At 36.6% G+C, this 17,603-nt stretch overlaps 1 protein-coding gene, 5 non-coding genes and 1 pseudogene across 6 annotated transcripts; 5 read left to right on the top strand and 2 right to left on the bottom strand.

Annotated features, from left to right (window-relative positions):
- Positions 1-721: 721 nt before the first annotated feature.
- Positions 722-928, bottom strand: LOC121815141. Its single transcript, XR_006054813.1, has one exon. It is a non-coding gene; the product is annotated as a small nucleolar RNA U3 (small nucleolar RNA).
- Positions 929-1,763: 835 nt separating this feature from the next.
- LOC121815140 lies at positions 1,764-1,969 on the top strand. The gene has a single exon (XR_006054812.1). It is a non-coding gene; the product is annotated as a small nucleolar RNA U3 (small nucleolar RNA).
- A 211-nt stretch (positions 1,970-2,180) lies between these two features.
- Positions 2,181-2,394, top strand: LOC121815143. Its single transcript, XR_006054815.1, has one exon. It is a non-coding gene; the product is annotated as a small nucleolar RNA U3 (small nucleolar RNA).
- Positions 2,395-3,108: 714 nt separating this feature from the next.
- Positions 3,109-3,242, bottom strand: LOC121815147 (annotated as a pseudogene).
- Positions 3,243-3,586: 344 nt separating this feature from the next.
- Positions 3,587-3,800, top strand: LOC121815151. The gene has a single exon (XR_006054821.1). It is a non-coding gene; the product is annotated as a small nucleolar RNA U3 (small nucleolar RNA).
- A 483-nt stretch (positions 3,801-4,283) lies between these two features.
- On the top strand, positions 4,284-4,489 carry LOC121815146. Its single transcript, XR_006054817.1, has one exon. It is a non-coding gene; the product is annotated as a small nucleolar RNA U3 (small nucleolar RNA).
- Positions 4,490-6,670: 2,181 nt separating this feature from the next.
- Positions 6,671-16,101, top strand: vps37a (VPS37A subunit of ESCRT-I). The gene is made up of 12 exons (XM_005931277.2): positions 6,671-7,148; positions 8,488-8,562; positions 9,823-9,940; positions 10,732-10,835; positions 11,048-11,261; positions 11,959-12,029; positions 13,119-13,246; positions 13,336-13,394; positions 13,788-13,856; positions 14,860-15,003; positions 15,714-15,802; positions 15,976-16,101. The coding sequence occupies exons 1-11, from the start codon at positions 7,039-7,041 to the stop codon at positions 15,792-15,794; spliced, it is 1,173 nt and encodes a 390-aa protein (XP_005931339.2). The 5' UTR covers positions 6,671-7,038; the 3' UTR covers positions 15,795-15,802; positions 15,976-16,101.
- Positions 16,102-17,603: the final 1,502 nt, after the last annotated feature.

Below are 17,603 nucleotides of genomic sequence, written 5' to 3'. Positions count from 1 at the left end.
AACCGGATGTAAGTCCCAAAAAACTGAATTTTGGAACTGAAATTGAATTGTAGAACTGAAACTGAATGATGAGAAGTGAATCTGAAATTATTCAAGAGCTACATTTTTAAAGGATAAAATACGGTTTCAAAGCAAATGAATTCGTTTTCAAAATATAAAATTCAATTTCAATTAAGTGATGATCATTTTCGAACCAATAAATTGAATTTCAAATTAGGCTAATTCATATTCAGTTTTTAAAAGCATTTATTCAAGTTACAATTCAGAATTCAAATTTAACTTATTCAAAAAGTTTCTGATGGCACAGATTTCTGCCCATACATAATGTGTGATCTATAAATAGCAGCCAGAGGTGTGCAAGAAGAAGACCTTAAAGGTGAGATTGGCCAAATTTTGATCAAGTAATGCTCTTTGTTTTAATCCCACATGATAGGCGGACAAATGGACTTGAATGTTAATCAAGTCATCTAGTGCCCACTTGTATTATTGGTCTAGGTTTAACAATTTATTAGATAATTTCAGCTTAGCACTGACCTTTATTTGACCATTAAAACCAGAAATCACCAGATAGAAAAAAACAGCAACACAAGTTTTTTAATCTTAAACAGGACTTCCACTCTTATCTGATTCACTATCTCACTGAGCCACAGGGAAGTAATAATGAGCTATTAAACAGATAAATGTTACACAAATTTTTCAGTGCCTGTTTAACACTTCTACAACCACTCTGATCATATTCTCTCTCTTACTGCTCCACAGTAGAGCAATAAGCAGTCATCAATGATGAAACAGCACAACACTTTTGTCATCAACTTCATGCTCAAAAGAGAATACCACAACTCATCATCGTGGTTAGCGAGACCATACACTCTAGAAACACATTTCTCAAGACAAAACCTATAGAAATGATCCCTGAAAGTATAGTCTCAGGTTACAGGAGGGTTAAAACTGCATCTCATTCATGGTAGCATCATTCTTACTCACAGTTACTTCAGTGGCTCATCCAAAGATACCAGTGCTTTTCTTCCTTATTTTAAGAAATAGTTAAGAAATGTGCCACTAAAACACATTTACTTATTTATTTGATAGATTTGAGATATTTTTTTTTTAAGTTTATGGTGTGGCAATCAAATTGAGTCATCCTCATGAGTCGTAGTCCTGTCTGACTGAGAATTTTTTTCTGTTCTCATTGCTTAAAATCTAGCTGTTCTCTATCATATTGAGAGTATCTCTCTCCACTCCGTTACATATTCCATATATACGGGGTTGAGAGATAGTCTCTTGCTCAGAGAACCAAGGTTACAGTGTAACCATACGTTACCCCCAACATTTGGTGACTTTTATCTAAAAATTAATTTTCCAGAATGATGTTTGCTTAATCATTTTTTAGAACTCTCACGATTGCATGACACACTATACTAAAACTCATGTAAGTTAAGACTACACTTTCTATAGTTTCTGATTTGAGAAATGTGTTTCTAAAGTGCATGGTCTTGCTAACCACGATGATGACTTGTAATACTTACTTCTAAGCATGAAATAGATACAACATCTAACATTTTATCTAAAAATTTATTTCTCAGAATGAAGTTTGCTTGACCATTTTTTTAAAACACTCATGATTGAACGACACACTATACTAAAAATCATAACAAACAGACAAACAGTAACATTAGACAATGAGACGATTTCTAAAAGATCAACACCCTAAGTGAGAATAATTGTACTGAGAGTGACTTGTTGTTTCCATCTTAAGTTTTGTTAAGACTATACTTTCAGGGATCATTTCTATAGTTTCTGACTTGAGAAATGTGTTTCTAGCGTGTATGGTCTCGCTAACCACGATGATGAGTTGCGATATTCTCTTTTGAGCATGAAGCTGATGACATAGTGTTGTGGTGTTTCATCATTGATGAATGCTTATTGCTCTACTGCAGAGCAGTGATGAAGGGAATATGTTCAGAGTGGTTGTAGAAGAGTTAAAATACAATCACTGAAAAATATTTGTGTAGCATCTATTTACTTATTGGTCAGGCAAATGTGTTTTAGTGGCACATTTCTTAACTATTTCTTAAAATAAGGAAGAAAAGCACTAGTATCTTTGGATGAGCCACTGAAGTAACCATGAGTAAGAATGATGCTACCATGAATGAGATGCAGTTTTAACCCTCCTGTAACCTGAGACTATACTTTCAGGGATCATTTCTATAGGCTTTGCCTTGAGAAACGTGTTTCTAGAGTGTATGGTCTTGCTACCCACGATGATGAGTTGTGATAGTCTCTTTTGAGCATGAAGCTGATGAAGTAGTGCTGTGCTGTACGTGTTCTTTGTCATTGATGACTGCTTATTGCTCTACTGTGGAACAGTAAGAAAGGGAATATGATCAGAGTGGTTATAGAAGTGTTAAACAGGCACTGAAAAATTTGTGTAACATTTATCTGTTTAATAGCTCATTATTACTTTCCTGTGGCTCAGTGAGATAGTGAATCAGATAAGAGTGGAAGTCCTGTGTTGTGTTGCTGGTTTTTTTTCCATCTGGTAATTTCTGGTTTTAAATGGTCAAGTAAAGGTCAGTGCTAAGCTGAAATTAAATCTAATAAATTGTTAACCCTAGACCAATAATACAAGTGGGCACTAGATGACTAGATTAACATGCAAGTCCATTTGTCCGCCTATCATGTGGGATTAAAACAAAGAGCACTACTTGATCAAAGTTTGGCCAATCTCACATTTAAGGTCTTCTTCTTGTACACCTCTGGCTGCTATTTATAGATCACACATTATGCTCCCTTGCACTTGTGTATCTGCAAATCTTGGTTTTTATTTCAACAAGCTATTATCTGAGACCAATAATACAAGTGGCCACTAGATGTCTTGACCTGCTTGAAGAGCTGGTACACTGACAACATTTAGTCCAAGTGTAAGAAATTCTTGTTCAACAGACTCGTTGCTGTTACTCACTAAAAAAAGAAGAACAGTTCATATAGAGACTTTCGACAAGTTTTTTTTTCTGATTTGTTAATACAGCAACTACTCTGCTTACATATGAAGGGGCTTGCATGGGATGGCTGAACCTGTGTTTTCTGTGGTTAAAGGATTGTCTAATAACCACTCAGATCATATTCTCTTCATCAAAGCTCAAAAAAGGAAACATCGCAGCTAATTATAGCAAGTCAATACGCGCTAGAAACACAACCCTTAAATCAAAAACTATAGAAACAATCCCTAAAAGTACAGTCTTAGCTAAGTAATGCCCAGAAAGAGCTAGTGATTCCCAGGACAGTCACTCTCACTAATGGTTTGCCTCAGCTGTCAAAACAGGTCAAACAGTAACATCAGCTCAGATAATGAGAAGTAAATGCAGTTTGAAATTTGGTTCTATGTATGTTGTGTGCTGTTCTATGTAAAATGTGTCCTTTGTCAGCACCTCGAGGTGTGGCGGAGGTTGGCACCCTAGACACTCATAACTCATAACAAACAGACAAACAGTAACATTAGATAATAAGACGATTTCTAAAAGATCAACACCCTGAGTGAGAATAATTGTACTGAGAGTGACTTGTGGTTTCCATCCGCAGTTTTGTTAAGACTATACTTTCAGGGATCATTTCTTTAGTTTTTGACTTGAGGAATGTGTTTGTAGCGTGTATGGTCTCGCTAACCACGATGATGAGCTGTGATATTCCCTTTTGAGCATGAAGCTGATGGAGTAGTGCTGTACTGCACATGTTCTCTGTCATGGATGATTGCTTATTGCTCTACTGTAGAGCAGTGAGAAAGGGAATATGTTCAGAGTGGCTCTAGAATAATTAAAGAATAAAGCAAAAGTGTGTTTTTGTTTGTTTTCTTTTTTTTGGTTTGGTGATTACTTCTACATAGGTAGTTATGTGCTTTGGTCACGATCTAAGACGGTGTGACATTTAATGGTCATGTGAACAACTGCATCTGAAATGTGCGCTATTTATGATTTTGGGTCATTTTCAAATTTTAACTTTCTGGAAAACGATCACAGTAATGGCAGCAACAGATTTTGGATTGAGTAAATGGTATTATATTAAAATACTTTTACCGAGCATCAAGGCTCTCAAAACTGGATTTAAATGTTACGTAATCAACTTTAAAAGCAGCTTTATCTGAGCTAATGTTGCTGTAGTTACGTACAACAGTGATAGTTCATTAACTTCTCATTAACTCAAGACTTTGGCCATGTTTGACAGCTGAGGCAAACTATGAGTGAGAATAGTCCTGGGAATCGCTAGCTCTTTCTGCCCGCCATTTTTCTAAGGCTATACTTTGAAGGATCATTCCTATGGTGTTTTATTTGATGTGTTTGTAGAGTGTATGGTCTTGCAAACCAACATGGTTTGCTATGATATTTCCATTGAAGTATGAAGCTGACAAACAGTCATGATTCTGTCATGTGTTTTTTGTCATTCATGATTGTTCTGTGCTTCTTTACAGAATTGAAGTGAGTATGATCTGAGTTGTTTTAAGAAAGCTGAAGAGGAAAACATTGTGTAATTGTTTTTCCAGACACTTGCCCTTTACTAATACCTGAAAAGTTATATGCGACTTCTGAGTTATTTAAATAAGACAGGCATTGAATTTATATTTTTGCAGAAACTTTTAGCCTTCAAAGTCTAAAATGCTTTACATGTTCTGCTGGGCTTTTGTTGAAAGTGTGTTGAATTTCTGTACTGTTTGTTTGGAAATGCCTCTGAGGGACAGAAAAAGGCAATTAGAAAGACAGTAATGATAGCAAGTAAGTTGCTGGGAATTGCATTACCAAGCCTAGAAAGCATTTACAGGGACTGTGTATGAAGTAAAGAAAAATAATATTGTGAGTGAACCATCCACTTGTCTCTTTTAAACTGATGCCATCTCCATGGTTTTATCATCCCCTTTTGTTGACAAAACAAAAACAAAAACAGGTCCAAATTATCTTTTACTCCTATCAAATTTTTGAACACGAACAACATAAATGTTTCCAAATTGGTGTTGCCAAAAAATATTTTTATCAGTAGATTGATCTTGCTTTTGTGAAAGTTATAGTTCAATGTAGTTTTGATGAAGGGAATATGGTCTGAGTGGTCATAGAAAGGATTTAAAGATAAAAATAGTTTCAAGTGTTTAAAGCTCCGGTTTTTATCACAAGGGCTAAAAACACAGATGGTTGTCTCTTCTGGGCATAAAGCAACTGTTTTAAATAATTTCACTTTGCCTTGTTATGGAGCATAAAGGAAGGAAATATGTTTTAAAGAAGGTTGGCTTTGGTTTTACAATTTCGTACTTTAAATGCACTTTAGTTTAAATCCAAACTTTTGAGCAAATGTTTGAGATAAAAATGTTTCAAAAGTATGTGATAAGAAGTGTTACATGTTCACCATGAATCGTGATCTTGGGGTGGGGGATCCAGCATGCCTTGGCCTTCTGCCCTGTATTTGATTCCCATATTTTAAGAAAAAAAATATATGCCATGTTTGCTTGAATGGTTGGTAATTGTGTTGCATTATAATATGTATTAAATTATCTTTAAGAAACTGAAAGTTGATGGGCATACTCAAGAATTAAGTTAAAGTTATGTTGACTTAGTTATGCTAGGACTGATAAGTACAATAATCTTTATCGTCACTATATATATATACAGTGGAACTGGATGAAGTATTGTCAGTGCAAAGAATAAAATCTAAACTGTACACCTGAGTATGATCAGTTGTGAGATAAATTATTGGGACATTTTTCAACCACCTTTGAAAACCTCTTTGAGTTTTGGAGTTTTTTGGAGTGTTTTGGTTTTTTAATATACTTTGTGTCAACTTTAAAAATTATCATCATCATCACTTAGCAAATCACTAGGATCAAAACCCTCCCGGTACTCCTGTTGACTTTCTTCATCTCCCTGATAAGCTTACTATTTATTTGTTAACCTCTTCTTTTGAATACTTTCCTGCATTTCCATATTCACCGCAAAACCTCCTTGTCTTCTTTTCTCTATCCAGAGAAAATACCAAAAACCATTTTGGCAATTTCCTTCACCACTTCAGCTCTACCACTTCCAGATATCTGGGAACTCTTCCCTACCACCCAGAGCCTGTGACAATTTTTCCCTGTGCAACGTTATTCCTTCTTAAGCTTCCACTATTAAATCCTTGTGTCTGCCTTCACTTGCTACTTCTTCTTGATTTCTTAAGTCATCCTACAGACTACCATCAAATTCTGACTATCTACATTCTCACATTGCAGCTGCCTATTTCTTTCAGATTGGACCTGTTTTCCTTTTTAGCTACAGGTTTCTTGTTAGACTCAGAAATAACTGACAAAAAAGGGAGAAGACCAATGGTGAAATTGCTACTTTCTTCACACTTTAGAAGAATATGCATCCTAGAGGATGGATTTTAAAAACAAAAATTTGGAACAATATCTGAATGTGTGGGACAAGTGATAAAAATGTAGTGGAGTCCTACATAAAGAGGGACCCGTGCTCACCCTAAAACGTTTTAACACTCACAAAATGATCATTTATGTTACTAAAAAAATTGCATTTTTAACATGGTTTTGCTGCTTTATTCTTAAATCTCATATAGTTTATTATAAGGTCCAATCCCCAAAAATATGTTATTCTTATATTTTATTGTGAAAAAAGGTTGAAAACAGGAAGTTGCGCTCTACGTAGGCGTTTGCGTGACGTAACACGTAAATAAGTTGATCAAGCTGTTATTAGCTAGGTTGTTTTCTTCCTTTAGCCTTAATCTCTCGCATGATATTAATGACTGGGTGACATTTACACACAGCTCTTGGGAGATAAACCGGAACTGACACTTTAACCAACAAATGAGGATATGCCATCCGACTTTGTAACATATACAGAAAGTACACCTTGTGAGGACGAGAAACCGAGAGTCAAACAGCTAACAGCGGTCAGCGCCGCAAATCTCCACACCGTGTACCGCTCATGCTGACTTTCTCTTCCATTTCTTCTTCGTTTTTAGTCGGCCTTTAGATTCGCCAAGTCCGGTCAGTGGTTTCTCCAGAAGAGAATGAACTGGTTTTTCCCAACCTCCAAAGGCTCTGGATCTCTCCCTCCTCTGAACAGCTTACAGCAACAGAGACAGCGGCAGATCGAGTCCCTAAAAGCTGCCCACCCGAGGTAATAACGATCCGTCACCCCAAAACCCGACCCGTGAGATTGTTTTATGGTCACCACGATGTTTCCTGAACATTTTAATGGGGTTAAATAGAAAACACCCTCACTCAGTTTACCAACACACCTGCTGTTTACTTCTCAGAGCTAGCTACTTCTCATAGTTAAGTTAAAAGTACCTCATGCTAGCAACCAACTTTTCGTTTATTATCGACCACATTTATCCCATCTGTTCTCTAAATATTCAAATTATGTAATACTATTTTAGGTAAACCCACTTTTGTGAAGCCCCTTAGTCTGGTTTGTAAGCTAATCTTGCTAGCCTTTTCTCATGGCTAATTAGCGCGTGCTATGTTAGCATTAAATGACAGGGTCTATTTTTAGGGCTCCTGGCTGAACATGTCCTGTGGTCATGTGTTTGCCATGCATGTAGTTTTAAAATGAGCTTGTTACTGAGAAGTGGAGATTAAAGTATTAGCCTTTGTTTATCAACGAATGTTTCCAGCGTAAGCCACCATAAACCCACTGTTGTGGTTCATTTCTTGAGGAGTCACAGTCTTCTCCCTCCTAATGCGAATTATGCCACGTGTGTGACAAAGAAAAGGGATTACACAGTTTCTGAGAAGGAACCAAGCATATCAAATGCAGATCATGTGCTTTTAGATGCTATGGAGCTCTGTTGAATGCTTCTCATATGATGACACTGATGTTACTAGGTGTAAGGTTAAGGTTTTCTACACGCTGCTTTGACATGGTAATTGATTTTTTGGGGTGCTGACTGTTTAAACCCCTTATATTGACTTCCGGACCAACTTCAACATGAACCTTCTTTGCCCTATTTTTTCAAGTTGTGATTTTATAAACAGTGTGGCATTACAATTATTCCATCATTTCACTGGTGCAGTTTATCTGGTGAAACTGCAGTTATTCAGATAAATAGTGGTATCAGCAGCATTAGAGGCAGTGGAAGGGAAAGTTCATTATTATCAGACACTGACAGACACTTGTGTGTGATTTTAAAACCTAACATGTCAAGTGTATTAATTGCTCTTTTTTGTGAAACAACTCTTTTTTTTTTTCCTACCTTTTCCCCAGCGATCAACTACTAAGTACCATAAATAGATTGCATTTACTTATTCATGAAAACTATGTTCACCTTCTGTGCCATTTAATCCCTCACCGACAGAATTTGTTGGGTGAGGATAAATACTGAATCTATCATTTGCTCTTCAAACTAGCAGAATTTCATAAACCTTGACCGTAGGTGTATAATTCTTCTTTTGCATCTTCTTTTGATTGCATGTTGATAAATCTTCAAATTTTTGGCCCTGTTCCTGTTTTACAGCCTTGCAGAAATCCAGAAGGATGTGGAATACAGAATACCATTCACAGTCAACAATTCAACCATTAGTGTTAACATGTGAGTACATTTATACACCTACCAGGTGGGGTCAAAAAGTTCTAATTGTATGTCTGTGAAAACAAAGAGCCTTACCTAAGCTCACATTGAAGGTCATTTTCTCATATACATCTGGCTGCTTTTTTTTTTTTTTTTTTTAGATCTCTCACTACTATCATTATATTCTCTTGCATTTCTGCTTGGTTTTTATTTTCAGTAATTGCATTGAACTTTGCACTGGGAGTCTCACACCATTGGGTAATGATAATAGCATCTCATGTACCGCATTGCCTTCAGGCTTGGAGACTGTGGACTGCAAACTGCTGTATTGTAGCCAGAGCCTGTTATAACCAGCCGTGTTTTTTCAGATGAAATTTGGGTCAGTTTAAAAGAGTGGTCAGAATGGGAATAATAGCAGCCATGCTGGAGGCTGCTTAAACATACCCAGCATTATGACGGTCAACATGGGTTAGGCCAAAAAGGATTTTGGATTTTATGGGCCTCTTTTCTGAAACTTTTTGTCACACTGCATACAGTAATTTCAGATTATCAACAGACAATGGTTTGTGTGCCTCAAAGTCAGTCTGTACTTACACCACTGATTGAAATCTGACTGTAAATTAATACAAAAGAAGGCTAACATTACACGAGAAACAAGATAGAAATTTTCAGATTTCCACAAAGAAGATGAGACAAGAAAAACTAGTAAAGCCGGTTGAGAACCCAAATATGTGCCATAGGCTCTAGTAACTCTCGCATTAGGTAGTCAAATGTTTGTGAGAGCTCTTAGGAAAAACCTTTGTCACACATTCACTCCCATTTCTGCTTCTATTTTTGTCACCTATAAAGAAAATATGGGGTTATATAATATATATAATATATGCTTTATAGGTGTGGAGGACTGTCCAATAATTGGTTTGGGTCTGGGTATTTGAGAACTGTATTTGCCATAAACATTTTTTGACAGATGCCACTTTGGCATGTAACAGCAGGTAAACACAGGTTTTACTAATCCCAAGAACAAAATTTATGACACAATAAATACCTACATTTTCAATAATCCTGCTCTTATAAAGTCTGTTTCTTTGTTTATCAGTGAAGTTCTCATTTGCTTCCTGCATAATTGACTTGTTTCCTATTGATTATCAAGTAATGTTTATTGATTATCCAGCAATACTACATCATAACTAGATTATATTATCTGGGCTGTAAATTGTTGATAGTTAAACCCTTTAATGTTAACTAAGTTAAACACTTCTCTTTTGTTACCCTTCATTTCAGTTTGCTGCCTCCTCAGTTCCCGCAGGAGAAACCAGTGGTTAGTGTCTTTCCCCCTGTTGGTCATCATTTAGTGGACAGCAATAATGGCACTATGATCAAGAGCCCCCTCATCACTAATGTAAGTAGCTTTTGAGAATTAAAGAGGTTTTTTTTCAGATCTTAAACAAGAATTATAAATTATGGCATCCTGAATCAATACTTAAAATGACACAGATAACACTTTTTTTGTTTAAAGTGTCATTGCACAAATGTGTGTGTGGTTTTCTTTTTTGCTTCTGTTTTTCAATGATCTGTGTGGAAAAAAAGAGAGAGAGAAACAAAGGGAAGTAAAACGCTGCAAAGTGACAGCATTGCTGTGAAAGCAGCAGGACAAGTTGAAAGATCATTACTCATGGTAGTGTCCAAGATAACTACATTTCTCATCTGACTAAAAGTGAAAGTGAAATAAGTAACTTAAAGTCAGGGGGTTTCCAAGCCTGAGCAGTAGGTCTTCTCACCACCGATCAAATGCTCTGTGTCTTCAACCAAGAAGAATAGTCTAATTCTATTATCCAGTTTACTTGGAAATACGTATACGTAATCCAGTGTTCTAAAGCTATAATACATCATCTGCACACACAAATAAATAAATAGCATACTTTAGAAAGCATCTTGAATGTAACCAAATTTTAAAAAATAATTTAATACATAATTAAATTGATCCAGATAGAGTGGGGAGCTGTCGTCGATGCACAGCTGTGCACATAAACCAGGTGTTCATCAGCTGCAAAAACATGTACTTGTTTGCTTTTTTCTGTTTCTTTCATTGGTTCATTGTGAAGTAAATCCACTTATTTTAGGTTCTTCTGTTAATTCATGCTTTAATTTTATCCATGTTACTGTATTTAGTTGTTGTTATATATGTTCTAGTTTGGGATGCACTCAGACCTGGGAAAGGTCATCCAAAGTCTGCTTGACGAGTTCTGGAAAAGTCCTCCCGCCTTGATGTCTAGCGGTCCTTCTGGCTTTCCTTAGTAAGTCTCCTCCTTCTGTCATTGAGAATATAAGACACTTATTTCTCAGTACTTTCTTATGGCATTCTAAGAAAGTTCGTATATTTTTCAAGTGTGGTCTTATTTTAAATATTATTTTAAAGTGGTTCTAAAAAGCAGTTCGATATATTTTGTCCACATCATTTAAACATTGATGTTATGCCTTTCATTCTTTCCTTTTTTCACTGGAGCAGTATGTACAAATCTTCAGGTATAGCACCTTACCCCAATCCGGCTTTTCACTTTGGTTCTCGCCACATGGGACCCAGTCAGACACCACCTTCTGGTCCAGCCCCTGCGCCAATGCCTCACCCAGGGGTCGATAGTGCCCTTGGGCCCCCTCGAGCTCCAGCGCCATATGGAATAATTTCTGACCTGCCACTGCCTGTACCTATTGGAGATTCAGAGGTATGCAATTGATGCACAGTGTATTAAAATGGAATGGTAACAGTCAAGCATATAGCAAGCAAAGCATCACCTTCCCCAACCAGATAAAAGCATTGATCAAAAATTTGTAGGTTCCTCCACCTATATCCCAGGTTCTGGACTGCTTCCAGCACAAATTCTGTTTAATAAAGATTGCTTTGTAAATGTAAACATTAGCCAGGCTGGAAGCAACCCACGAATGGTTGAGAAAATGTCACTGATGGGGAAATTGGCCAAATTTAAAGGTAATTGGTGGAACTCAAGGATGTATTTTACCCCAAACCAGAACTTTTTGTTGAACCTAATCAAGTAGTTTTCAGCACATGAACCTAACCAGAGTTAAACCAAAAGTGAAAACAAAACAAATCAGCAAATAAAGAAAAAATCCAAGCTTGGGAAACAAGCCATGGTGTCCTGCCAACAGATCTACAACTTGCGCTGTCATTAACACTCCATACAACTAATGCGGACTTTCTAGGTCACTCAAATAAAACTTAATCTCATGCTGGCCAATATTAGTGCCACTAGTGCATGCACATTACACATTACAGGAAGAAGCAGATAGCATCAGACAAAATTACTCAGCGAACTAGCATTGGACAGTCCGACGCAGCTCTAGTGTTCAGACATTAATACACTGAAGATTGTGATGTGAATATATAACTTCTGTTTCTTCTAGACTAGACTAAATGGACACGTGTACAAGATGCCTGAGATTCCTGAGTCTTTTCCTGAACTCTGTGACATGAAGTAAAGTATTCCTTAATGATTTCAAATTAAAATGTTTGCACAGTGTGAAATGTTTGTTCGTGACAAACATTATTTCATACCATTATTGATGTATTCAATATCTTACCCACTGTTTATGTAAAGTGATGGAAATAATTATAAATAATGCTGAATTTATAAGTTGCTCACTTACAAAGAAAGCGATAGTGTCTAATTTTTCATTTTAATGGTGAGAGACAGATTATCAACCCAAAATGCAGAAAAATCTCCAAAAAGTATTTGGAAAATCTAGAACTATAAAAATCTTGCTCCAGGGGGGGAGCATGATCATGAGAAAGGTGGTGGATCAACCTGAAACTACACAGGAAGAACTTGTTAGTGATCTGAAGACAGAACACCATGTAAGACTCTTGCCATAAATGACTTAAATATTTCAGCACATGTAGAGGCATGTCCTAAGTTTGTTAGTGAACATCTAAATCAGCGGTCCCCAACCTTTTTTGCACCACGGACCGGTTTATGCCCGACAATATTTTCACGGACCGGCCTTTAAGGTGTCGCGGATAAATACAACAAAATAAAACCAGTACCGGTACCGAAAAAAATAAGATTTATTCATAACACACGTGAAAAGACCCAGGAAAACAGAGTTAACGATAAAAACGATAACAAAATAACGCTGAAAACCATACATTTCACACCTGAGCCTCAACTCTCGCGGCCCGGTACCAAACAACTCACGGACCGGTACCGGTCCGAGGCCCGGGGGTTGGGGACCGCTGATCTAAATGATTCAGAACTGGCAGAAAATGCTAGGGCTCAGCTCAACGAGCCATGTTTGGAGTATGAAATCTGCTGAGTATAACCCAAAGTGCACCAACCCGACAGTCAAGAAGCAGTTAAAACGTTATACGTTGTTTTTTTCTTCTAAGCGTACACAATGACTTCACTCCATTGAGGTTTTTGGTTAATATTCTGTCTCTATCCATTAAAATGAACCTACAATAAAAGTTACAGGCTTTTCATGTTTTTTGTAAGTGGGTACACACATCAAATAATTACTCTCACATATCTGCCCATTTATCCACTTTTTTCTTTATCCACCCCCAGCCTGACACAGTTGTCAGATATGTCTGAAAATGAAGATGTGTTGCTCAAGTTTTTTGTGAGTTTGCCACAATTGAAACAGGTCACATCTGATAAAGAAGAGTTGGTCAACAGTATACTGGACATGGCCAGTAAGTTCCCCCCCTGTTCTCATAGATGGTCTTGCGAGTCATAGGAAAGTGAAACTCTAATTTAAGTTGGTGTCAATGTGTTTTTGCAGAGAAAAATCTTCAAATGGAGCCACATCTGGAAGGAAAAAGACAAGAGATGCTCTACAAGGTCAGTTCATATGTAATTCCTCTTTGTTTCATAATCAAGTCAAGTCAGTGTATTTATAAGCACATTTTAAAAAATGCAGTTTGACCAAAGTGCTGTACTAACTGAAAAATAGAAAAGTAATAAATATATACATCAATATAGAAAAATAGAAGATAAGCCACAAAAGCAAAACAACTCAGTCACCGTAAAAAGCTAGGGATTAAAGAGGTGTGTTCAGACAGGTTTTCAAAATGTTAGAGAGGTCAGAATTTGAAAAGGCAGACGGTTTCAGAGTTTAGGCGCAGTAACTGCAAAGGCACGGTCTCCTCTCTGTGTCATACACACATAGCTCACATATTCGTTCATGCCATTGTCCTGCTGCTCATTATGTGTTTTTGTCTCTTGTGCTAACAGTATGAACAGCTGACTCAGATGAAGTCAGCTTTTGAAACAAAGATGCAGAGACAGCACGAACTCAATGAGGTAAATGGCCACACCAGCACACTCTGGTTTTACATGTAATACATGTTTAGTGCAAATACATGTCTTGAAATGAGAGTTTTAACATTTTCATATGTTTATTCCAATCCTGATTTATCATTTTGTTGATTAAAACTGAGCTTGGGTTGTTTAATATACTGTGTAACTTGTGAATTGTTTAACTGTGTAATTGTAGTACTCTTTGTTACTTAACCCTCCTGTTATGTTACGGGTCAGATTGACCCAGAACAGAAGAGATGTCACATGTCATCTGCATCACTACAGAAAACAAAAAAAAAATCAAAATTATAAAAGAAAATTGTAAAATAATCAATGCTAGTGTTTCTGACACTTTTTGATGAGTAAATTTGCCCCGGGTCAAATTAACCCAGGAGCATAATTGGTGTTCCTGGAAACCAACTTAACAGGAGGGTTAAGCTAAGCTTGATTGACTGCTTAGTTTCCAGAAAACAAAGCACAAAAAGAAAAAGTAAGATATAAGATACAGACTTAATTGGTGACTACATGTCGGTCTGCTACAGTTGTGGTCAGAGGTTTATATACACTCATCAATGACGTGAACGTTGTGGTGATTTTTTTGGCTTTTAATTGACTTTTCCAGGGTTTAATGATTGCACAGCATATATCTTTATTCACTTTAAATAGCAAGTATTGGGTGCATAAGTTTGAATTTCTTTTGAATTTTCTTTAATCCACACAAGGTCAAAAGTATACATTAAAGGCTCAAATATATACATACAGTTACTTTAATCTTTCAGCAGGTTATCCTGAAGATTTTACATTGTCTTTTTACTTGACTTGGCCAATACAAGGTCCCTTCACTGTCAGAAAAAAGGATTTGTTTAACAGTACTCATTAGATTGAGCAATACTCTAAAGAAGAGCTTATAGATATCAACCCAGACATGTTTGCCTGTAAACGCTCTTTGATCATTTTGTATTTCATTTATGTTTTGTCTTTGTTTTTTTATTTTACTCCCTACCAGAGTTGCAGTCTAAGCACTCTACAGGCTCGGTTAAAAGTCGCAGCTCACCAGGCAGAGGAGGAGTCAGAGGAGACGGCTGAAAACTTCCTGGAAGGACGCATTGACATTGACGAATTCCTGAACAGCTTCATGGAAAAAAGAACAGTGAGATGCTAACAACAGCAAGAACGACAAAAAAACATTTATACCTAGAATTGGCCAGGAGTCATTTTTATGCTGTTTTTTAATTCATGTTTCATTCATGTTTTGTTATATGAGTCAGAGTTAGCTGGGTTTGATTGAACGATACATAAAAAGAGGATAAAAAAGTTGGATAAAAAATCATTTTTTTGAGTTTTGAATGGGATGCAAACAGGGTGTTAAACTTGTAAGGAACTGGAGAGAGGCTGATGACGGTCATGATAATGACCAATCTATCATGCAAAGCCTACCCGCTGTGTTGACCCCTTGTGGCAAGGGAAAGCTGAAAGTAGCTTCTTTTATTTGTTATCATTGGAGAAAGTAATTAAAAAAACTTATTCAAGAAGTGAAATCTTTGCTTTTGTTGATACTGTTGCATCAGTGGGTAAAAATGATGCCGCGTGGCTGTTCTAGTGTTACGTGTTGGCTTTTTTTAACCTTTTAAAAACTGAACCATGAAATAATTGACAGAGATTTTTAATTGTTTAAAAATAGAGGTTTTATTGAACCTCCTGACACTTTTTAAAAAATTATAGTTTTAATTTGTGCCATATTTACTGCATTTGGCTCTATTGTAATTTATTGTAAATTATTGTTAGGTGTGAATGTTATAGGAAGTACTGCATTTAACATTTTAAGGGGAAACTTCAGATGACTTTGGTTTTGTTTTCCAGCTTTGCCACAGCAGAAGAGCCAAAGAAGAGAAGCTGCAACAGTCCATCAACACACATGGCCCGTTTCCTACCAGTCACTAGATCACAAGGTAGAAGAATCACAGCACAACACACATTACTTAGTCGCATTGCAGTCACATGTCTGCTTTTACAATGACTGTAATAACCTTTCCTCTTTTTTTTGGAAAGGAAAAAAAAGGAAATTGTATTTTTTATTCTCATTTATTCATTCTGCTTCTCTCACCATTTCTTTGGTCCTCAGATTCAGTGTTTCTCAGCCAACTGCTGCCAAGTAAAAGGAAAAAGGTATTACAGGGGCCGAAAAGCACACTGGGCACTCATCAGTTTGGAGAAACATGAAGATTTTGATTGCAATGCTGGGCTAAAACAAGAAGCCTATGGTGTCCTGATCCAAGCTTAAAAAACAACACAACAAAACAAAGCAAAACACAAAAAAGCAGTTAAAGTTGGATCTTGTGAGAGTAACGTTAAGTCACCACAGGAGGCCAAACCTTGGAGGATGAGTGGCACATGCCTAGATGCTCCAGACACATTACTATGGATTCATCACATTGTGGATAATTTTATTGCACTTTTTTTTCCAGTTTTGACATGGCAGTGATTACAACAAGCTTTGTTTTCTCTTTAGATTTATGTCACGTTGCTCATAAAATCTTGCCTGTTCTTAATCAGGAAGGTTGGAGATGTGAAGAAATTTGGAAGAAAGTACAAGTTGTGTAGTACAGTGCCCCTAATCTTCCATTTTCTTTGTTGTGGGCTAGTTAGTATCACTTAAAAAGTTATTCTGAAATATTGGTGTCTGTACCATACATCTCTGAGATCAGTCCTTGCTTAATCATCCCATTACACTTTACGGAGATGTTGTGCAGCCAATGCACTTTCAGCGATAATTTGTCCAAGACAGCCATGACTGTCAGTGAGTAAAACAAAGAAAAGAAGCAAGGACTCAACAGTTCGGTCAGGAGACATTTAATTGGGCTGTTAAAATGTAAACTGTGTTTTCAAAGTGGAAAGTGGTTGATTGTTAATCAAGCTGTCAGTTTGAGGAAATCCTAAACACAGCCTGAATATCATTACATAAACATTCATAGTTAAGGTTTCAGATTTTCTATCAGTACTCTGATAATCCCTCAATTTATGTACTGTAAGTTGTAATACATTTGTTTCCAATTCAAAGTTAACGTGAACCAAGCAGACCACATAACATACTGTAAGAGCTGTTTCAGTTGTTAGTTCCTGTATTGTAATTCTGCTTATTGAGGGTCACGTGTTGAAACCAATGCTAACACGATTAGCATTTGTGGTTCTTGTTTTTAGCACTGAAAGCAAATATTTTTCCGCTCAGAGGGCGGGTTAAACTACATTAACTCAAATCTGAATACTTCAGTCCCTCTTTTGCTTTTTACATTGATTTAAAAAAAATAATTCTTGATGTAAACATACTGACCACCACTTTTTCCTTATATGCACAGTTATGATCGCCTGAGAAACTGTTTTCTGACACCTGAAACCTCAAACTTGAAATTTCTGCTGAAAAGCCTCAGAAGATGTGGGATAATGTTGAGGAATATTAGTTTAAATGCTGCAGTAAAACTCAATGACATTGGATACTGTATTTAAATAATGTTAATAATAGGCTATATTGTAATCAAACACTCGAGACACCTTGTATTATATGTTCTTATTTAATTTGTTAGAGTAATAAAGCATTTAGAATAAATTCTGTGATCACATTCTTTTTAACATGCCAGCATTGCCTGAAAGCCAGAGGTTCTCAGGGTATCCTTGGGCTGCATGATGTCAATAAGGTGCCTGACCATGATGTGGAATTTGTTCAATGAACATACAGAGAAATCCCCAACAATCAAA

The sequence above is a fragment of the Haplochromis burtoni genome, unplaced genomic scaffold (assembly GCF_018398535.1).
Source record: "Haplochromis burtoni strain Fernald_Lab_line unplaced genomic scaffold, NCSU_Asbu1 Contig_140, whole genome shotgun sequence".
Lineage (NCBI taxonomy): Eukaryota > Metazoa > Chordata > Actinopteri > Cichliformes > Cichlidae > Haplochromis > Haplochromis burtoni.
Note: the sequence above shows the minus strand (reverse complement) of the source record. Positions and strands in the feature narration are given on the sequence as shown.

Bases quoted from the DNA above. Each gene is read 5' to 3' on its own strand.
- vps37a (XM_005931277.2), top strand. From the start codon at position 7,039: ATGAACTGGTTTTTCCCAACCTCCAAAGGCTCTGGATCTCTCCCTCCT. The intron at 10,836-11,047 runs GTAAGTCTCCTC...TCACTGGAGCAG, and splicing joins GGTCCTTCTGGCTTTCCTTA to TATGTACAAATCTTCAGGTA. The intron at 13,857-14,859 runs GTAAATGGCCAC...ACTCCCTACCAG, and splicing joins GACAGCACGAACTCAATGAG to AGTTGCAGTCTAAGCACTCT.